The sequence below is a fragment of the Onychomys torridus genome, chromosome 14 (genome assembly GCF_903995425.1).
Source record: "Onychomys torridus chromosome 14, mOncTor1.1, whole genome shotgun sequence".
Taxonomy (NCBI): domain Eukaryota; kingdom Metazoa; phylum Chordata; class Mammalia; order Rodentia; family Cricetidae; genus Onychomys; species Onychomys torridus.
Genome location: NC_050456.1, coordinates 14,126,226 through 14,145,410, shown reverse-complemented (window position 1 = coordinate 14,145,410; position 19,185 = coordinate 14,126,226). Strand labels below are relative to the sequence as shown.

At 40.0% G+C, this 19,185-nt stretch overlaps 1 protein-coding gene across 1 annotated transcript in view; it reads left to right on the top strand.

Annotated features, from left to right (window-relative positions):
- Stxbp6 (syntaxin binding protein 6) overlaps positions 1–19,185 on the top strand; it is a 244,292-nt gene that overhangs the window by 66,979 nt on the left and 158,128 nt on the right. Inside the window, exon 2 of the mRNA XM_036206413.1 lies at positions 12,363–12,550. Within this exon, the coding sequence (XP_036062306.1) occupies positions 12,397–12,550 (154 nt within the window). The 5' untranslated portion in view covers positions 12,363–12,396. The remainder of the gene's footprint in view (positions 1–12,362; positions 12,551–19,185) is intronic.

Genomic DNA, 19,185 nt, shown 5'->3' with positions numbered 1-19,185 from the left:
TATGCTTTGATCCCAGCTTCCTGGTCACAGGGACTTGAATGTACTTCTAATTTGTCAGTGTGAGGCACTATTAAATTTAGTGTTAATTGAGTTCATTTTTAGTTAGTATTCAGTGGACAATTTTTTTTTCTCATCATTATCAAATATTGTTATGGCTACTTGGGCCAGAAGTTAGTTGTTTTCTGGACCATGTTGATTAAGAAGGATTGACATTGAATGACAGAACTGCTGATTGGATGGGGCAGAGTCTACATTTGCATGTGGGCCTTGAGTCTGACCTGGATTTATAGGTTATTCTGTAGCAATCTGAGACATTAACTCAGGCTCTCTATCCATGACTTACCCCAACCACAAAGAGCTTTTTGGAAACCGCATCCTAACCTTGACATTCCAGTATATTGCTTCTGGGGAGTCCCAAGCACACCTGTAAAGACTGTGCAGTTACCCAGCAGGACCTCATGCAGCTGCCTGCGGAAATCAGGGTGATCCTACCATTTCTGAGAGCCTTTTAATAGAGCACTGATTACAGATTGCAGGCACCTGGTGCTGTTTCTGTGCTGCGGCTGAAGGGCACCATTTCAAAGACAAGCATTGAGCTTGACTGGTTCCTATTTCCTGCTCTGTTGCTTGCCAGGAATAGGTACCAAGAAGCCCTTACAACAGCTGATCTGGCTCCCAGTGTGGAGACTAGCAAGGCCAAAGTGTTAATTCCCAGAATGATAATTTGTGTGTAAGTTGCCCTGGATGTGTTCACCTGACAGTGGCTCAGAGCCCTGAGATCGTAGGATTGTGGCTAACTGGGATCAGCACAGAGATCTATGAGTAGGACTAGGCCAAGGTTATTGTGTGCTTCTTGGACTCCCCAGCATGTTCCACTTGGGCTTGTTCCACTTTAGACCTCAACAGCCACATGAGAAAACACAAACTGTGAAAATTCAAGAGGAAAGAGGTGCTGGCCTAAAATCAAGGGTTAGAAAAATCTATGGGCTTGAGGTATTGTAAGTGAGAACTTAATTTTGTACCAATTCTCAAGGAAAAGAATAAATCTGAGAAGTATTCCCACTGTGAGGAAATGATGCTTTCTCCTTGTCTTCTCTCCACTCTGCCAGCCTACCTCCTGTTCTCATGGTCTACAACCATAGGACTAGTGTAGTATTTTACACCATCATATCATACTTTTTAAATTTTTATTGGGAAGAGCATTATGGTGAAGTAGAGACCAGTGTCTAGTCCAAATTTTGACTTTCTTTCTCTTTGTATGTATGCTTCTGAGTTAGATAGAACTGAATGAGATAGATGTCATCGAGATGATTCTGTAAATAAAATTTGAAGCAGACAAATGCTCAAAATGTGTGCTGACAGTGTCTTTTAATCAACATATTAACTGTAGCTGGGTTGGAACCAAAAAAGGTGTCATGGAATGGTTATTGGTTGTAAAAGTCTTTCCGAGAGTCTCCTTGGTAAAGCAAAACATATGGAATACCCATGTGAAGTCTTTTAAGCTTTTGAAGCTTGGGGCATCACTGCTGACAAGCTAGGGTTGTTTGGAGCATCACAGAAGTTGGAAGGTGTAGAATATGTGAGGGATGGCAACCAAGAAGGTCAAAGTTGTGCTTTGGAAATGGCAGAGAGGGGCAATACAGTAAAGGAGTTGAAAGAGGAGAATCCCCATAAGAACCAGCAGAAACCTTTGAAATACTTGTCTTTTCACAGCTAAGCCTTTTCCAGTTTGGAAAATAGCTTACAAGCTTCATAAAACTGCCTCATGGCAACCATCTAAGATCTTCTCAGGAACTGACTCCCGGTTGGAGGGTGGCAGACTGCTGTGCTGTGAGGCTCAGTGGGCCTTGTCCTCTGGTGCTGCTCAGATGGTGGCTGCACCTGGGAGAGTGGGGTGTGAAAATGAGGTGGTATAAAGTCTCATGCAGTGGCCAACTGTATTCAGACCATTAGACAATTTATACTGAGAGGGTTAAGAAGAGTCTCCTGAGGAAAATGTACAACCACAATGACAAGTCACATGTGGCAAAAACATGTTTTTTCATAGAGGCCTATGAATAACAACGGTAGAAGTAAACTTACTTGTATCCACTACACCTGGGAAGAGCATGAAAACACATTCCAAGACAATTACATGTTTTGAAAAAACTGAGGTCACAGGACTCTTGTCTTGTTTTCTTGGAATTTTCTCATAAGCACTCAGAAGTCTCACTCAGCTCCACTCTTGGACTGTGTTCTGACAGTCCTCTCTCTGGAGATGGACATGTTTTGCAAAGTCTAAACCCTATGCACCAAGTCCCCAGTCTACCTTGGGGAATAAAAGTAAGTTATCTTAATGGTACCATGTGATAGTGTTTGCTAATGAAGCTGCATGATGTACACATCCAAGATGAACTGATAGCAGCAAGGAACAACTGTAACTTAACTTACTGTCTTTGTAGCTGCTGGGCAAGGTTAGCAACAGAATCTTGTCCATCAGAAAGCAAAGCTGATCAGAGGAAAAATGAAGTTTGTTTTGATTTACCCAGAATGCAGTTCTGCCTCCTCTTCCTTCCTTTCTTCACCAGAAGATGGTGCAGAGAAACAGAGACTCTTCTGGAATCCTGTTTCTAGGTTTAAATTCCTGCATGCCCTTTAAGGCTATGGGATCTATAGTAATTTACATAACCACTTACATCCCTCATCTGTAAAACAGGTTCTCCTCCACCGATATAAACATATCTATAAGGCATTCTTAATACCAGACTCACATTTGTGCCTCTCATGCCAGAATTTGAGGCGGTGGCATGGAGAGGTACTTGTGGGAGCTAGAACAAGTCTTTCTGCTGGCATTCTCATTGAACTCGGCAGGCACAAAGTCATGGAGCTGACCGCTGGGGAGAGCAGTTAAGCCTGGAATCAAATCCTTGGCCAGATGATGAGATGAAAATGTTAATGAAGCTAACTGTAAGTTTCATTTATGAAAATGAGGCATTGAAGGACATAGAAGCTTGCCTTCTAAACTAACATGGTAAATGTGCATAAAATGGACCCATGAGGTATCATGTTTTTATGTGCTGCCCTTGGCCGATGGCCGAAGGTACCACTGATGACCTAGCAACTGTTGAGAACACACTGAAGTTCTCATCCAAACTGTAAAGCAGGAGCATTCTCCAAATCAGGTATTCTAATATTGAGTACTGATTAAAACTGATGATAGAGACTATTTTGAACAAGTTTTACAGTAGTTTAAAAGTAGTTGATATCATACTAATTTCATCCATATTTTAAGTATTTAGGAAGCTCATATACATAAAAATTGGGACTTCACTCTAAAAATTTAGATTTTTAATGTTATAATTCAGGTATATTTTGAAATAGAATTTGCTAGGTTGAGAAAACGTAAAATATACTGAAGATTCTAGTCAGTATCTTCTGTAAAAGGCTAATCCTATTATTGCTAAAGATTTCCCTGTTTGGGTGTGTGTGTGTGTGTGTGTGTGTGTGTGTGTGTGTGTGTGTGTGTGTTTAATCTATACCTTCAGCCCTTTTTCTTTTTCATATCTTCTCTTCAACATGAGTGAAGCAAGGATGGTAATCAACAAGTATGGCTAATATAGCACATAATTAAGCTTTTTGTGTATAGAATTGACCCTGTGTGGTTTTGTCTGTATTTGGACATGATTGGCCACTTCCAGTGTTTGCTCCTGTAGGTGATGTTCTCAAACCAAAGTATTGTTTGTTATTAGTTTCACTGTTATTGTTGTTGTTATTTTTATTATGTGCTGGTTTTGTCATACTCTTTGTTAATGTTAGGATGTGGCAATTTACAAATACAATGAAAACAAACTTGCAAACCAGGTCTGTGGCAGAGCAGGATGTGTTTTTGAATATTATACCTATGAGAAGTATGGACTTAGCAAACACATAAACAAGGAAAGAGGGATGAACATAGTGTAGGTTTGTAACTGAAGTAGACATGAGTCATAGGCACAGAGAATCCTGTGAACATGTCTCCTACAGAGGAAAGTATATATTTAGGGAAAAGAAAGCCAACTCTCACACATTTGTAGCCAATAATGGAGACTCTCCCCTCCTTAAAGACTTCCTTGTGGCCAAGGCTGCTGTCGACAGTGGTCAGTGGTCTGTGTTTACACTGTCCAAATGTGTGCAGTTACAGGAGTAAATGGAAGCTGGCATGTGGCTGCTGCTCTTCTGTCCAGACTGTGGCCTGGCAGGGGCTGCTGCTGCATAGAGGAAAATGTCCCCTCTAATGACCGTTTTCCAGCCCCTGGATCACTCATAGCATTAACCTCCTCTCTCACTGTGATTTGGTATCGACTGGAATCAAAGACACTGGATCCCAGTGAAGTGTGTTTTTATGGCTTTCAGGTTAGGGGAGAGTAGGTTTGAAATCACAGATGTTTATGGAAGCATTCTAGCTTAGTGACAGTGAGAGCAGGAAGAAGATTCTCTGGCTTATTTTCTTAGTTTGAATTCAAATAATGATATGAACTTAGTAGAAAACTTGTTTGTAGACATTTTTCTGGGTATAAGAAAGTAAGTATGCTAGGCATGGTGGCACACACTGGCACTTAGGAGGCAGAAACAGGTGGATCTCCATGAGTTCAAAGCTAGCCTAGTCTACAGAGAGAGTTCTAGCATGGCCAGGGCTACGTAGAGTCCTTATTTCAAAGAAACAAAAGCCAAACAAGAAGGAAACAACAACAAAAAGATGCAAGTGCAATTGTACATCCAGAGGCTCATTTTTAGTTCTCTGGTGTCTTTATTTCCACTCTGCATTATTTCACTCTTATTTTTCCAAGTCGGTATCTATGAGTCTTTTTTGTTTTTCATTTCCCCTATTTTCATGTGTAAGTGGTGTGCATCTGTGCATGTACAGCATGTGAGGGTGTGTATGAACGCGAGTGGCTATGTTTCTGGGGAATTATTTTGCCTCTGTTTAATGAGGCAGAGACTCTCAGTCAATTTCACAGCTCATTGATATGGCTAGTCTCATTGGCCAGCTTGCTCCAGGAATCCTGTCTCAGCCTTCTGAGGCTGGAATTTTAGGGGGGCTGCCATACTCACTTATGAGGGTTCTGAGGATCTGAAATCCTATCCTGTATGCATGGCCCTGATTTAAAAAAAAAAAATATGTAATATTCCATTGGGTAGATGGGCTCTATCTAGTTCCTCTGTATTTAAGCAATGAAAATTTATGAGTGTTACATTATCCATATACTGTTTCTTTTGAAATGAGCCTGAGACAAGCATATATCTATGTTGCAACATTCACATTTCTCTAATAGTCAAGTTTCTGGTTTAGTGTATTTCAGCTTAAATACTATCTCCACAAGAGGAAATTGGCTAAAAATGTCATAATTTACCATTATAAAAATGCATACCTAATATTCTTATTTGTAGTCTTGAGATGATACATTCAGCAGCTCTATAGACCTATATTTAGGATTGAATGTGCAAGTGCTTTGTAAATTCATGAAGGGTTATAGACACGTAAGGATTCCTTACTTGCACTGTGCAGAGCATCTGCCATGGACACCTGCTCAGGAAACATTTTTACTAGTGTGTTTAACAAGTAAGTCATTAAGTACAGGGCGGGCCACCCTCCCCACCAACAACAATGGTTCCAAACCTGTTTGTGCAGCAGAATAAGCTGAAGACACCCACAGGTAAACAAGGCCCAGGCCTTGCTTGAGCCCCTGAATCTCTGTGACCCAGAGACCCCAGGTATAAAGTCTGCACTTGATGCCCACATCCTATCAAATATTTGTCTGACAGGCTAGAGAAAAGGGTTTTTTTTTTTTAAATCTTTTTTTTTTCATATTCTTTTATCTTTTTAGAAGTGTGTAGCTCCTTTAAGAGTATTTTGAAGTATGTTATTTGTCTTATTAACTCAGTCTTACATTTGTAAACTTTGTGAGGCCTTAAGTATGAGTTTTTTGATCCTCTGTGCCAGTGGCCTCCCCACCCTATGGCAAGCTTTCCTTAGGATTGTTTATACCAATAATAGCTTCTTGAGCTTGTAGTGACTGTACTTTAAAACTTTGAATGTTATCAGATTCATCTGTCTATTGTACCACCTTATCTGATTTCTCTCAGTTTCTACTTATGAGAACTATTAGTTGAGCTATATGAAAGAATTGTTGACAGGTATAAAATGTTCACCTGATTCATTTTTTTACCCACATGTATATGAGATATACTATGGTGGATATTTTCTCCTTGAGAAGTATCTTTTTAGAGAGTAATGCCTCAAAAAAACTATTGTGCATTTAAAATAAGCATCATTTAAACTAAGGGAAGTGTTTTTTAAAGGAGCTTAATTTGTCTCATTGTCTCATTGATCTTAACATAACAGATCAGAAAAAAATAAAACCAATTTTATTTTCAAAATAAATTGCCTTTTGTCACTCTAAGATAAATATTTTCTTTAAATTTTGGAGCAAATTAAATATTTTTAGATTATTTTAGACCTAATGCTTATGTAATGATATCTAGTTATAATATTTAATATTTTTATAGTGTACAACAGAAGCAGAGTAGTTTAACACTTTCCTACTTTGTTTTCAACATTGACAACACTGAGCTTTTCTCGTCCTGATCACCCTCAAGGCACAGAGAGTAAACAATTAAATATAGCTGGGCTCTAGTAATATTTAATCTGACTTGTTAGAACATTATGTGGGACAGTGCAGAAGGCTGACTGCACTGAATTTGGAGCCAAGGTGGAGTCCTTTAGAGGAGTCATCAAAATCAAATGGTAAGGACTAAAACGAGGCATAAGAAATCAGAGCAGTGGAAAACTGGTAGAATCCAGAGATAGTAAATGCAACCCGTAAGACTTGAGGATTGGCTGGTTATTATGGGTAGCTGGAAGGTTTGAGGGAAAAGGAGAGTCCAGGACAATTCTTGGTGAAAACTCTCAGCCTGCAGCTAGGTGTCAGGAAAGCAGACTGTGTTAGATAGTCTGTAGCTGCCAGCTGTTCTTCACTGTGACAACATACCCAAGAAACGTCGACTTTAGAAGATTTATTTTTGTTTATGGTTTCAGAGATTTCAGTTTATGGTCATTTGGCTCCATTCCCTATGGCAGAGCCTAACACCATAGTGACAGAGCAAAGTTACTAGCCTATGGTGGCCAGGAAGCAGAGAGAGAGGGGAAGAGGGCCAAAGGGAGGGTCCCAGTATCACCTGCAGGGAACTCCTTCCTAAGCACTTGGGACTTCCCACAAAGTCCCTCCCCTTCCAATGGCACAGTGGCCTTTAGGGGACATTAAGATCTAAACCAGCCTCATCAGACACTCTTTATTGAACGTACTTCAAAAGTGGCAATGTAGAAAAATCCTGTTTTAGACCATGATTTATTTCTATGGTTTTTGAGTCCACCTTACTAGGGTTCAGATGCACTCAGGAAGATGAGCTGTTTTCCCCCAGTGTCCACCAGTGTTTACCACCTTGGACCTTACCTTTGAGGATCTTACTTTGATACCAACACGCTGAGTGCATCGGCCTCAGTGGAATCATACTAACCTCATGATATTTAAAACCAGAAATTCTTATTACTCACTTATAATGAATGTTTTCATGGGCACACAGTTTACAATACTTGTGTTGGTAGAGGTAGCGCCAAAACATAACCAGAAGTATGTCAAGCAGGGTATCAGAAGACAGAAGCTAATAAAACTGGGTAATTCAAGTATCTGCTAATACTGCCCTAAATAAACGGGCTTGTTGGTAACCTGGAGTTTCTCCTCAGATGAGGCTTAAGGCCTACAAGCTGTACACCCTGGAGCCATGTCCATGATTATGAATACTGTGGCAATAATAGTTTTGGCTTCACTGTAGTCTCTCCTAGTCTTCCTGATCTCCTGAATCTCAGAGGACATGTATCAATTATAGAGTAAACCAAAAACATTAGTTTTGGGGATACCTGAACCTCTTGACACGCATACCTCTTTCATTGTGCTTTTCACCTGCCTGGCCCCTGAGAGCACCTGAGCTTCCAGCTCCTACCCTGATGAATACTCTTATTGGAGAGCCATTTCACTAAGGTGGCCATCTCCTTTTAAAAAAGAATCTTTACCTATCAAAAATGATTTATGATAAAGAAGACCCTGAAGTCGCATAAAACTGAGAAAGTATGGTCTCTGCCACCATCACTTAATGTCGCCAGCTGCTGTGCCTTGCAGATGAAACTGTAGATTGTTTTTTTGGCTAGAAAAGCTTTATAAACTATTTGCTTTAGAAGCTGTGGACCAATAAAAGGGAGAGTGTCCACAGAGTGATGCAGGTGAAGTAATAAGTTGTCATTGGTGCACGGTTGCAGTTGGAGTCTGTATCCTGAAAAGTGACATCAGTCCTCAGGCTGGAACTGAAAAATCAGCTGTAAGATTTGAAGACTTCATGAAGCTGCTTGTGTGAGTCAGGGGTGGGAAACAAATCCCCTGTATTGTCTTCCTGAATCCACCACTGAAATGTTACCTTCTCTACCAATTGCTACCTTTCTGGTCAAAGTTTTAGTTTTGTATAGGGTAATGACTTTTAAACTTGGTGACCAGATGGCCCATGGAAACCTAAGAATGAGTTAGAGAGTTCTTTAAAATATAGTTTATATGATTCTGATTTGGTGAATTCGGATGTGCCACTGGATTTGAGATAGCTAAACAGTGCCTGGCTTGCTCTCTGATTCTCTCCCTTATAGTCTACTGTGCATTAATATTCTCAGAATGATACTGAAAACATACACCTTCGTGTATTTCAGAAAACCCTGAACAAAAAACACAACACTTGACCCGTGAATGGATATGACACTCTCCCAGTGGTGAATTTTCAAAGGAGAAAGACTGATAACTCCCCCTTTTTGTATTTGTATAGAAGAAACCATCCGTGTGTATCTATACATGAAAAACAGTGAGGCTTTGCTAAGAAAAGTTGAATACTATTCTTCCAGATACCTTCTGCTATGCATGGGTACAATCATTTAATTTTTATAGTTCAAAAGATATTTCATTATTCATATCATATTAGGAGTTAATAAAATCCTCTGCCTTCAAGATTTAAAAAAAAAATTGAGGCACTGGAATGCATGATCTGAACATATTAACCTATTTAACTCTTTAGTTTCAAGAGGAAGGTAATTGCATCACCATATTGTACTAAGTTAGTGGTTGAGACTCCTTTGGGGGTTTCATAGAGATTGCCAGACACCATTGGAAAACACAGATATTTGCATTAAAATTTGTCACAGTAGCAAAATTGCAGTCATGAAGTCGCAATGAAATAATTTTATGGTTGGGTGGGTCACTAAAACATGAGGCACTATATTAAAGGGTCACAGTGTTAGGAAGGTTGAGAACCCTGGAATTAATCAACTCTGAGTCAGAAAGACTAAGATTTACCCCTCAATCTTGAGCCTTATATGTTGGATCTAAAATTTAAACCCGAGTTCATTTGATTTTTAAAACTTGGGTCCAGAGAAGTTCCTAATTTACCTTTCCTATGCCCCTTCCATTTGTGACTATCAGTATAACAAAATAACAAAGCTTACTTCACTATCTCACCAGTGTAGTTAGAGTTTTCCTGCCTGGCCCAGTCAGGACAAATCTCTCTACCCGCCAGTCCCACAGTCACTCAGACCCAACCAAGAAAGCACACAGAAACTTATATTGCTTAGAAACTGTATGGCCGTGGCAGGCTGCTTGTTATCTACTTCTTTTATCTTAAATTAACCCATTTCTGTTAATCTATACTTTGCAACATGGCGTGTGGCTTACCAGTGTCTTTACATGTTGCTTCTCATGGCGGCGGCTGGCGGTGTCTCCCCAGCCTTCTACTTCCCAGAATTCTCTACTCTCTTGTCCCGCCTATACTTCCTGCCTGGCCACTGGCCAATCAGAACTTTATTTACACAGAGAGATATCCACAGCACACCAGTTGTCAAAATAAGATGTTTTAAAACCTTGGCAGGACAGGTGTGCCTCTTTTGTCTTCTGATAGCTTTTATACAAAGTGACGTTAGTTCTCTATTACCTTTCAATATAGTTTGAGAAGATGGGAATCAAGATGAAGAAGCAAGGCCATGCCAGTTGGGGAAGGTGCCTGTCAGTGAGTGTGATTGAGAATCCGGCTTGTTTTCCTCCTTGGCTTTCGTTTCTGGGTTCCCCTGAGTGGGAGACACGAAGGACCTCAGAGCTAGAAAACTAATGTTTTTGCTCTATTTTAAAAAAGCAGAACAAAACAACCCCCCACCCCCCAAAAAAAAAAAAATCCCAACAAATCATAAAAGTGCCATGGGAGAGTAAGACTAGTGCATGGTGGCAGAAGTTCTTTGTGCTAGCTTGAGGGCAGTCACAGTGAAAACAGGCACACCTACACCATTGTCACTGTTTCTTAGCCAGTGGAGAGAGAACCTGGTGGCCATGGAAAAACTGTTGTCAGAGCACACATAGGTCAGAATATATACAACATTATATTCAGCCATCCTCACTGAGCTATCTCTAGTCTACAAAGAAACCTGTGATGTAGTCTGTAATCAGCCCTTGTAGGATGAGACCTTATCTTAATTTGTCATGGAATTTCTAACACTAAACACAGAGTAGCATAGAGTGGGGCCTTCTCTATCAACTGCTCAGTTTTAGGGCAGTCTCAACAAGGCTTTGAGCTACTGCTATGTCATATTCTGCATGCAGGACTCCAAACAACCTGTGTGAGCAGGACAAAGGCTTTTCCTGCGCCTTCAGTTCTGATTGGGACATGTGATGTTCGTGTGTGGGCAAGTGTGCATGCATGTGTGTATGTGTGGAGGCCAGACATCAGTCTTTTTTTTTTTTTTTTTGGTTTTTCAAGACAGGGTTTCCCTGTGTAGCTTTGCACCTGTCCTGGAACTCACTTGGTAGCCCAGGCTGGCCTCGAAGATCCACCTGCCTCTGCTTCCCGAGTGCTGGGATTACAGGCGTGTGCCACCACCGCCCGGCCAGAGATCAGTCTTAGATAGATGCCTTTCCTCAGGCACTGTCCACCTATTTCAATTTTTAGCTCCTTTGGCTTGTCACTCGCTGAGTAGAACAGGCTGGCAGGCCAGGGAGCTCCAGGTTCCTACCTGTCTCATCCTCAAAGCTCTGGGATTACAAATCCATGCCACCACAGCTAGCCTCCCCCCCCCTCACTTTCCCCCCCCCTCACCCCCCCCCCATTCTGGCGATCAAACTCAGGTCCTTGTGCTTTCATGACCTTTCTCCCAAAGTCTAATTCTGAATTTTTAAATTGCCTGAATAAATATTGGTTGGTGATGAGTAGAAACTTATCTGTGACAACAGTGTTGGAATACAGTAGATTTGCCTAGTACTCTTGAGCTGGATTTCTGTTCAGATTGATCTTGAACATGAAGACAGAAACAGAATCCAGACTATCAGGAAGTACAACTTTGGGAAACCAAATACAATGTGAGGACTGTGACTGCACTAGTGTGTGTGTGTGTGTGTGTGTGTGTGTGTGTGTGTGTGTGTGGGTGTGTGTGTGTGTTAAGGGATGGGTGGTTCATGAGTCAGCAACATACTGCTTCATTTTCTTAGTTGTTGGTCAACCACTACCAGTTAACCACAGGGGCATAGTGGGACCCACTGAGTAGCACTTCCAAAATATGTAGCACGAGTTTGATATGGATTTAGAATTCAATGTCACTGCTATGACTGGGTTGAAGGAAAATGCAGAAGATTTAGCAGTGATCCAGAGAGTGGCAGGTCTATGCATTGGAACACTGGACAGTAAGGCCCACTGCAGGAGGCTAGTACACAAGACCTCCTTACTTAGCAGATGAAAGGCAGCTGAGCAGTGGTGAAATCAATGCTCTTCTGTTTCTTATATGGCTATTATGGAGAGGATGACATAATTATTTCCACTATGAATGGCATTAGGAAAATGTATTTACATTGGAGTTGAAGGAGATTGGGCAAGGGCATAAAGAACTAATTGAGGGGTTGTTAGACAGTGGAAAGACTTCTCAACTGCAAGTGTTGTTCCTGACAAGGGAGGAAGAGGATGGGATACTGTTGCTGGTTAGGGGGAGGCACAGCTTAGGTAGAGATTATGAAGCCCGAGAGCCCATTGCTTGCTTGCTGTTCATGCCACATTGTGCTGGGCGTTTCAAGTAGTAAAAACCACACTCCTTTTCCCTTTACATCTTTATAGCTAGTGCACTATGAAGAGTTCTGTAATCTTTTGTAATCTATGAAGAGTCAATGTTCCTGTAATCCAGAGGTTAAGCTGCAAACCGAGCAACACTGTACCTGCAAACACTCCCTGCCCACTCCTACGAGCCCTACGGTATTGTCAGTTCCAACTTTCCTCTTCTTTTTCTTCAGAAAACTCCTGCGTGCCCTCCTCGCTTGCTCAACAATGAGTGCCAAGTCTGCCATCAGCAAGGAAATTTTTGCACCTCTTGATGAAAGAATGCTGGGAGCTGTCCAAGTCAAGAGGAGGACAAAGAAAAAGATTCCTTTCTTGGCAACCGGGGGTCAAGGCGAATATTTAACTTACATCTGCCTGTCAGGTAACGAAAACTGAATAATAGTATGGAAATGACTTTTGTTTTAACATGCTTAATTCTGAGGCATCTGGGAGGGTCCTGTCCATGTGGTGACATCTGCCTTCCAGTCTTTTCTGTCCTCTCTGTTGTCATCCTCTCCTCCTTGTTTCCTTACCCCCCTTTCCTCTGTTGTTGGGATTTCTTAGTACAGTACGGGAAAGATTGCGAAGTTCAGTTTTCCAACCCCTGAAGAGTTTCTGCAGAGTTTGGCAGCATTTTCTTATTCATTCTTTCCTTCAGAGGGAGTGGTCGGTCCTTTGGGAGTTTTGTTTTAGAACCCTTCTTGGTTTTTGGATAATTGTCACTACTAGCAGACTTTTTCTCCCCACCCCCCAGATCATTGCCAACAATTAGTCATAGCTTTCCTTGAGACAAATATTGTTACTTTATGGAATAGGAGAAAGAAGATTTCACTCACAAATCATTGCTTTGCCTGACAGCCACTGCCATGTGAAAAATAACCATCTGTTTTTATAAGCTTAGAATTTTGTTGGATTATTATTTTTTCTTTCTGTTTGTGATTAGAGATCTGTGGGATTTACTGCAGATTCACACCAAGATTTTTTGGAGATAAAGTCGAGATAAATTTTCCATGAGCTTCTGAGTGATGCTAAGCTAAGCACTAAGGGCATTTGTAATATTTCTTGTGATATTTCTCATAATAGGAATGGATAAACTAAGCTTACCACAATTCATCTTTTGCAAGATCTTTTTGAGTTGTGGTTTGGGAATAAAACTTTAATTTTAAAACCTGTTTTTAGCTTTTAAACAATATTAAGCATCTGATAAGTTAATCAGAATTAATTTCAAGGTATAAATGACTTTTCAGCACATAGACACGAATTTATAAGACTTAGATTAGAATGAAGTGAGAATGTAGCACTTTGATAAGCATGACTTTATAATTGTTAGAAGGAAACATTTATTTATTCAGAGGGTGAAGGAATCAATTTGGAAACACTATTATTCTCTCCTCCTTAAATAAGGCATAGGTTGACCAAATTTTGGTATGGTTAGAAAATGTTTGTGTTTCTTTAGTGTAGTTAAACATTGTCCAAATGGGAACCAGTGACGTAAGTTTTGAAAAAAGAAAAAAAAATTAGCTGGGTGGTCTTGGTGAACATCATTAATCCCAGCACTGGGGAGGCAGAAGCAGGCAGATCTCTGTGAGTTCAAGGCCAGCCTGATCTACTAAGGAAGTTCTAGGATAGCCGGAGCTATACAGAGAAACCTTGTCTCAGACAGAAATCCTTTCTTTGTTTTGTGTGTGGGGGGGGGGGGGGGGGGCGGGTGTTTTCCCCACACACAAATGTCTGTATGACATGTGTGCGCAATGGTAGTGGTGCTAATAAGGCATCAGATCTGCTGAAACTGTGGAGACAGACCTGGGTGAGCCACCATGTGGGTGCTGGAGTTGAAGCTGGGGCTGCTGGGAGAGCAGACAGCACTCTTAATCATGGAGCCGTCTCTCCAGCCCAAAGGAACTTTCTCAGAACCAGCCTAGGACTTTGTTGATAAGATCAAGGTCTTAAAAAATACTTTCATATTTTAAAGTTTGAATCCTAGCAGTTTGTGTGTGTGTGTGTGTGTGTGTGTGTGTGTGTGTGTTGTGTATTTTTGTTTTTATTTTTCAATACCAACAATGGACAAAGTCTATACTAATAATCTCGTTTTATAATTGGCTGAGCACATACACATAATATACTAACGTTTTTAAGCTTGATTCTCCTCACTGCTCTGAGATTTCTTACAGACACATAGTTGAATGAAAAGTGCATGGTCCAGAAAGCAGTTGGATTTTGCCTGGTATATACCTATAACTGAAGGACAACAATTTGCTTTGTCTTTTAGACTTATATTCTTATCTGCCTGTGTCTAGTCATAAAGTCTCTGAGAGTGGTAATTGGTTCTACCAATCTCATCTCAGGGAAGCCGTATAACAATCTCTCATGCAGTTGGAGATAATGACCTGGGACTTTCAGCTGCATTCCTGTTACAGTTACCAAGGCCTTCAGGTTGGAAGTGTAAAATGACAAAAGCCATTTTTTTCTTGCATTCTAAAAGAGGAAAATCCCTTGTTCTGAAAGTCTTCATCTTTATCTTTTTTTTTTTTTTTAATTGTGAGAGGCTACATAAAGTAGATCTGGCATTTTAACAGACAATAGAATGGAAACCTGGTCAGGAAAGGGCCAGGTGGCTTTGACACGCACATTTATTGCATTATGCTTTCTTTCCTATAAACAACAAAGTAATAGCCACCTTTATTTTCTGGTTTATGTTCAATTGGAAGCATATCAGTTCTGGTAAACTAATGTTTTAACTAACAAGCCAATCAATATTTTTTATCTTTTATGTGCCAAGTGCCCTAGGTGCTGAGGATACAGTTATAAGAAAAAAAATTATGCAGGTTAGGTGGGCTACTGTGGACATTAGTTGCTTTAAAAATTCACAGAATTGTAAATTATGAAGAAGGCAAAAAGGAAAAATATAAGTATGTATTGGTTAAATTATTAAGGCCACTCCACGTAGTTAAAAGGGAGGTTTATTTTGTGGGGTAACTTACAAATGAAGGGGTAGGTTACAGGGTCTGGCAAGGGTATAGCGCAGTCCGGCGGTGTTCTCTGGAGAACTCTGCTCGGTCTACCTCCAGTGTCCAGGGTCCCGGAACCAAGAGAGAGAGCTCCTCCCGATCCTTCTTCGTCTTCCGCTTCCTCCTCTGCCCCGCCTTGTGGGCGTGACCATTACCGAAGCCTCAGTGGGGGTTGGAACTTCCAGGCCAATGCTGGGATGCCTATCCACTACAAGTATGCCTGACTGGGAGAATTAGTCCTGTTTGGTAGAAAGGGCTTCCGTGCTTTGAATCAGCTTGTGGGTGAGCAGCACTCAGGCAGAGCTATTGTAGTCTCTTGTTTCCTCTGGACTACTAGGGACAACTTCTTTGTAGCTGACAACAAGTAGGAGATTTGGAAGTAAAAGCCCCCTTCTTGCTAATAGTGTAAATTACTGTGCTTTCTGGGAAGCCTTCACCCATTGAAGCATGGTTGATGAAAACCAGCTATTCATTTATAACAGGCAGATTTTGTATAAGTTAGGGCAAGGTCTACAAATAATTTTTATCCATCCTTTCAATACTATGAAGCATTAAAATGGAGGTAAAAAGGAAGCTTGCAAAATTTGCATCTAGGCACTGATATATTAATATAATATCTTAACTAGTGTTTATGTGAATTTTTTCTCAGTGTCATGTATAATTTATAATCTGAGAACCAGAGGTCTGTGACCACAAAACTATATATATATAAAATGAACTTTTTAAAGGTTATTTAGCTATTATTTTGGAAGGAGAAAGATACTCAATGCAACTTATTCACAGTGAGATTAACTGACAATTTCTCAATGGTCACCCAGGTCTAATTTTTTGAGCCAGCTATTATGGCCCATACCTTTAGCCACAGACCTTGGAAAGCAGAGGCAACAGGATCTCTGAGTTCAAGGCCAGCCTGGTCTACAGAGTGAGTTCCAGGTCAGTCAGGGCTACAAAGAGAAACCTTGTCTCAAACAAAACAAAACAATGAAATAAAACATAGAAAGAAACAATATTCATATGAAAGTCTTATAAAGTGAAGCATAATCACAATACCATGTACATAGTAAATATCTTACAAGCAATATATCCTTTTGTAGAAAATCACTGACATATTTCTGCTTTTTCCAACCCAATATCATGTTGTTTTGCTTTATGGAATTATGAGCTATATAAGCCAAGAACTTTGTCTTTAATTACTCATAATGCTTTACACATGGTCCTTACTCTTAAAATATCAGTAAATCTAAAAAGAATAGTATGGGGGTGAGTTGAAGAGCATACTTACATCAACAGACATTTTCTTAGCATGCAAGACACTTTTCACACAGCAAATTGGCCACAATTTTCTCACCACCAAGTCCCACAATTTTTAAAAATTTAATTTACTCTTATTTAGTTTTTTACAGTCCTGCTATGTTGCCCATGGCTGGCCTCAAACTCCTGAATTCAAATGATTCTCCTGCATCAGCTTCCCAAAAAATTGAATCCATAGGCCCCCAACTTTATGCCTAGCTTAATGTTTTATAATTCTTTCTTTGTTGCATACCTCTCTAGCTATCCAAGTCTCTCTGTATGAATCAATTTATACTATTATTTTTACTGATTTTTCAAATTAAATTTCAACATAGCCACAAATATACATCCCCTAGAACACAGCAGTGTACATCTACGTCATTGACTCTAGAGTTCAGTATTTGTTTACGTTTTCTTTTGTAGCATCCCTCTAAGTAAACTCTGGAATGGTATGCAAATGCTTCCATACTAAGATACCTCTATGATTGGCATTCCTAACACATCAGTTCCCATTTTTTTCCTCTCAGAAATGATAAAAATAAGAAAGACCAGCAATAAAAATTAAAAAGACCAGTCAGTGATGCCGATTTGTGGCAAACATGTAGAGGTGTGTGAGCTCTAATGACGCTGGGGATCCCAAAGTGACAGAACTGCTTTGGCTTGAAATTTGGCAGTTTTTAATGAGGTCAAATATATATTCCTATCCTAGTAACATACACACAAGAAATAAAATCCTATGTCCTCTTGGAAGCTTGTCATTTGTGCTCCTAAGTTTTATTCATAACCATAAAATCCACTGATAATTAAAATCTCCACCTACATGTTGAATGAATAAAGAAATATTTTATATATGTACAGTAGAATTTATCTAATAGTGAAAAGAAATAAACAACCAATATATGCAGCCACATGGACAGACATGTGTGAGAAAACCTCATTAGGTTTTTCAAAGCCAGAGCTGATATATTCTTCTCAGTTATTCTTCTCAGTTCCTTATAGCACCTCCCACGTTGCTAGCTAAAGTTATATAGTAAGTGCTTATTGGAGGCTGTTGTTTGGATTTATGATTTGCTACTTGCCTGATTAGGGTATAGACTTGACTTGGAACTATTGATACATTCAAAGAATAAAAACAAAACTTATCTCCCCATGATAATATGAGTCTGTAAATTAAAGCTGAAACATGCTAAATTAAAGTTACTTTATTCTTAGAACTCAGTTTCCTGATGAAAATTTTGTAATTTCATCCTTAAAACCTGTTTACCTAATCCCGTTTTAATTTGGTATGTATTTTTGATATTAGCTTTCATATTCATAATGGATAAACTCTTTCTCTGGGTGCCACTTTGTCCCCAGAAAAGGAACACATGGAAACCAATTTTTGTGATTAGCACATTCTTTTACATATCTGTTGAAACAGAAAACCTTAGTTCTTTTCAAAATTGTTGTAGATTTGTAGAAAGAGCAAAATGGTCTTATTAAAAATCAAGCTCTGAATACACTGTGATGAAGTAATTTATGTACATATGTTCTATGGAAGGCTGTAGTGTGGAGTAGGAGGATGGGAGCTGGTGATCCTGCCCTATATCTCAGCAGCTGTTAACCCTTCATGCTATGAAGTAGTTCTGTCTCACTTGGCAGGTGAGGGACTGAGGATAGACACAAAGCAGCTGGCTTAAGATTGTTGTCATAAGTACTTGGCTTTGAACATGAGTAGCTTGAGTCTAGTTTGTATTCTGTCAGTGTCTGTGTTCTGCTTTTATCTGGTGGGTATAAGTTGTGTGAGAAAGAATTCCAAAACCAAATATCCTTCCTCATTATCTTTTCAAAGGGAAATGAGTAATTTTTTTTTTTTTTTTGGCCAGATCTGAGGACTGAACCCAGGGCCTTGCGCTTGCTAGGCAAACGCTCTACCACTGAGCTAAATCCCCAACCCCGCTTCCTCACTATCTTAAGCAGCTGTTGACCATTTCTTGGCTTTGCTGTCTTTCCTACAGGTTTATGCTTTTGGTTTTGGCTGCATGGTAAAATTCATAAAGCCAAGCTGTTAAACCTGTGGACATTCATGGATGCTATTGGCAGATCTGTTTGAGTCTTAGAAAACTGATTCCCCAGGGAAATTCAGTGTCTCCTCATAGTGACTTGGCTATGTTCAAACTTGGTTTGTTCCTTCGTATAATAGAAGTGTTCTTAGAGGCCCTTATGATTCTAGATCATTTCTTTTGAATACTGATGGTAACATCATTATATTTTCTCAAGCCCCTTTGAATAGAAGAGCCCAGCAATAGACATCTAAGAAATTAGTATGTACCATCTCAGTTAATCTTCACACCAGCTTCTGTTATTTCTACTCTACAGATGGCATAGCCAGGGCTAAGTGGATAAGTGCCCTACATGCTATTGAACAGCTAGAGAACACAGGGATGAGACCACACATGAGACTATCTGCTCCAAAGTATACACACTTTTAAATATTATTTTCCAAGATAGGGCTAGGTCTAAGGAACTGGGCTCTCCCATTCCCTCAACACAACATGGTAACATTCCTTGAGCGGAATGTTCTGGTCTCTGGGGACTTAGAGGAAGTCCTGGCAGGCACTCCAGCTTTTCTAGTGGTTTAGCACGCCGGCAGAGTTTTCTTTTTCCATTCTCTCTTGTGTGTGTTCCAGGACCCAAACCAGATGGAAATAAGGGAAAGCTCTTGACAGAGGCTGGTGCC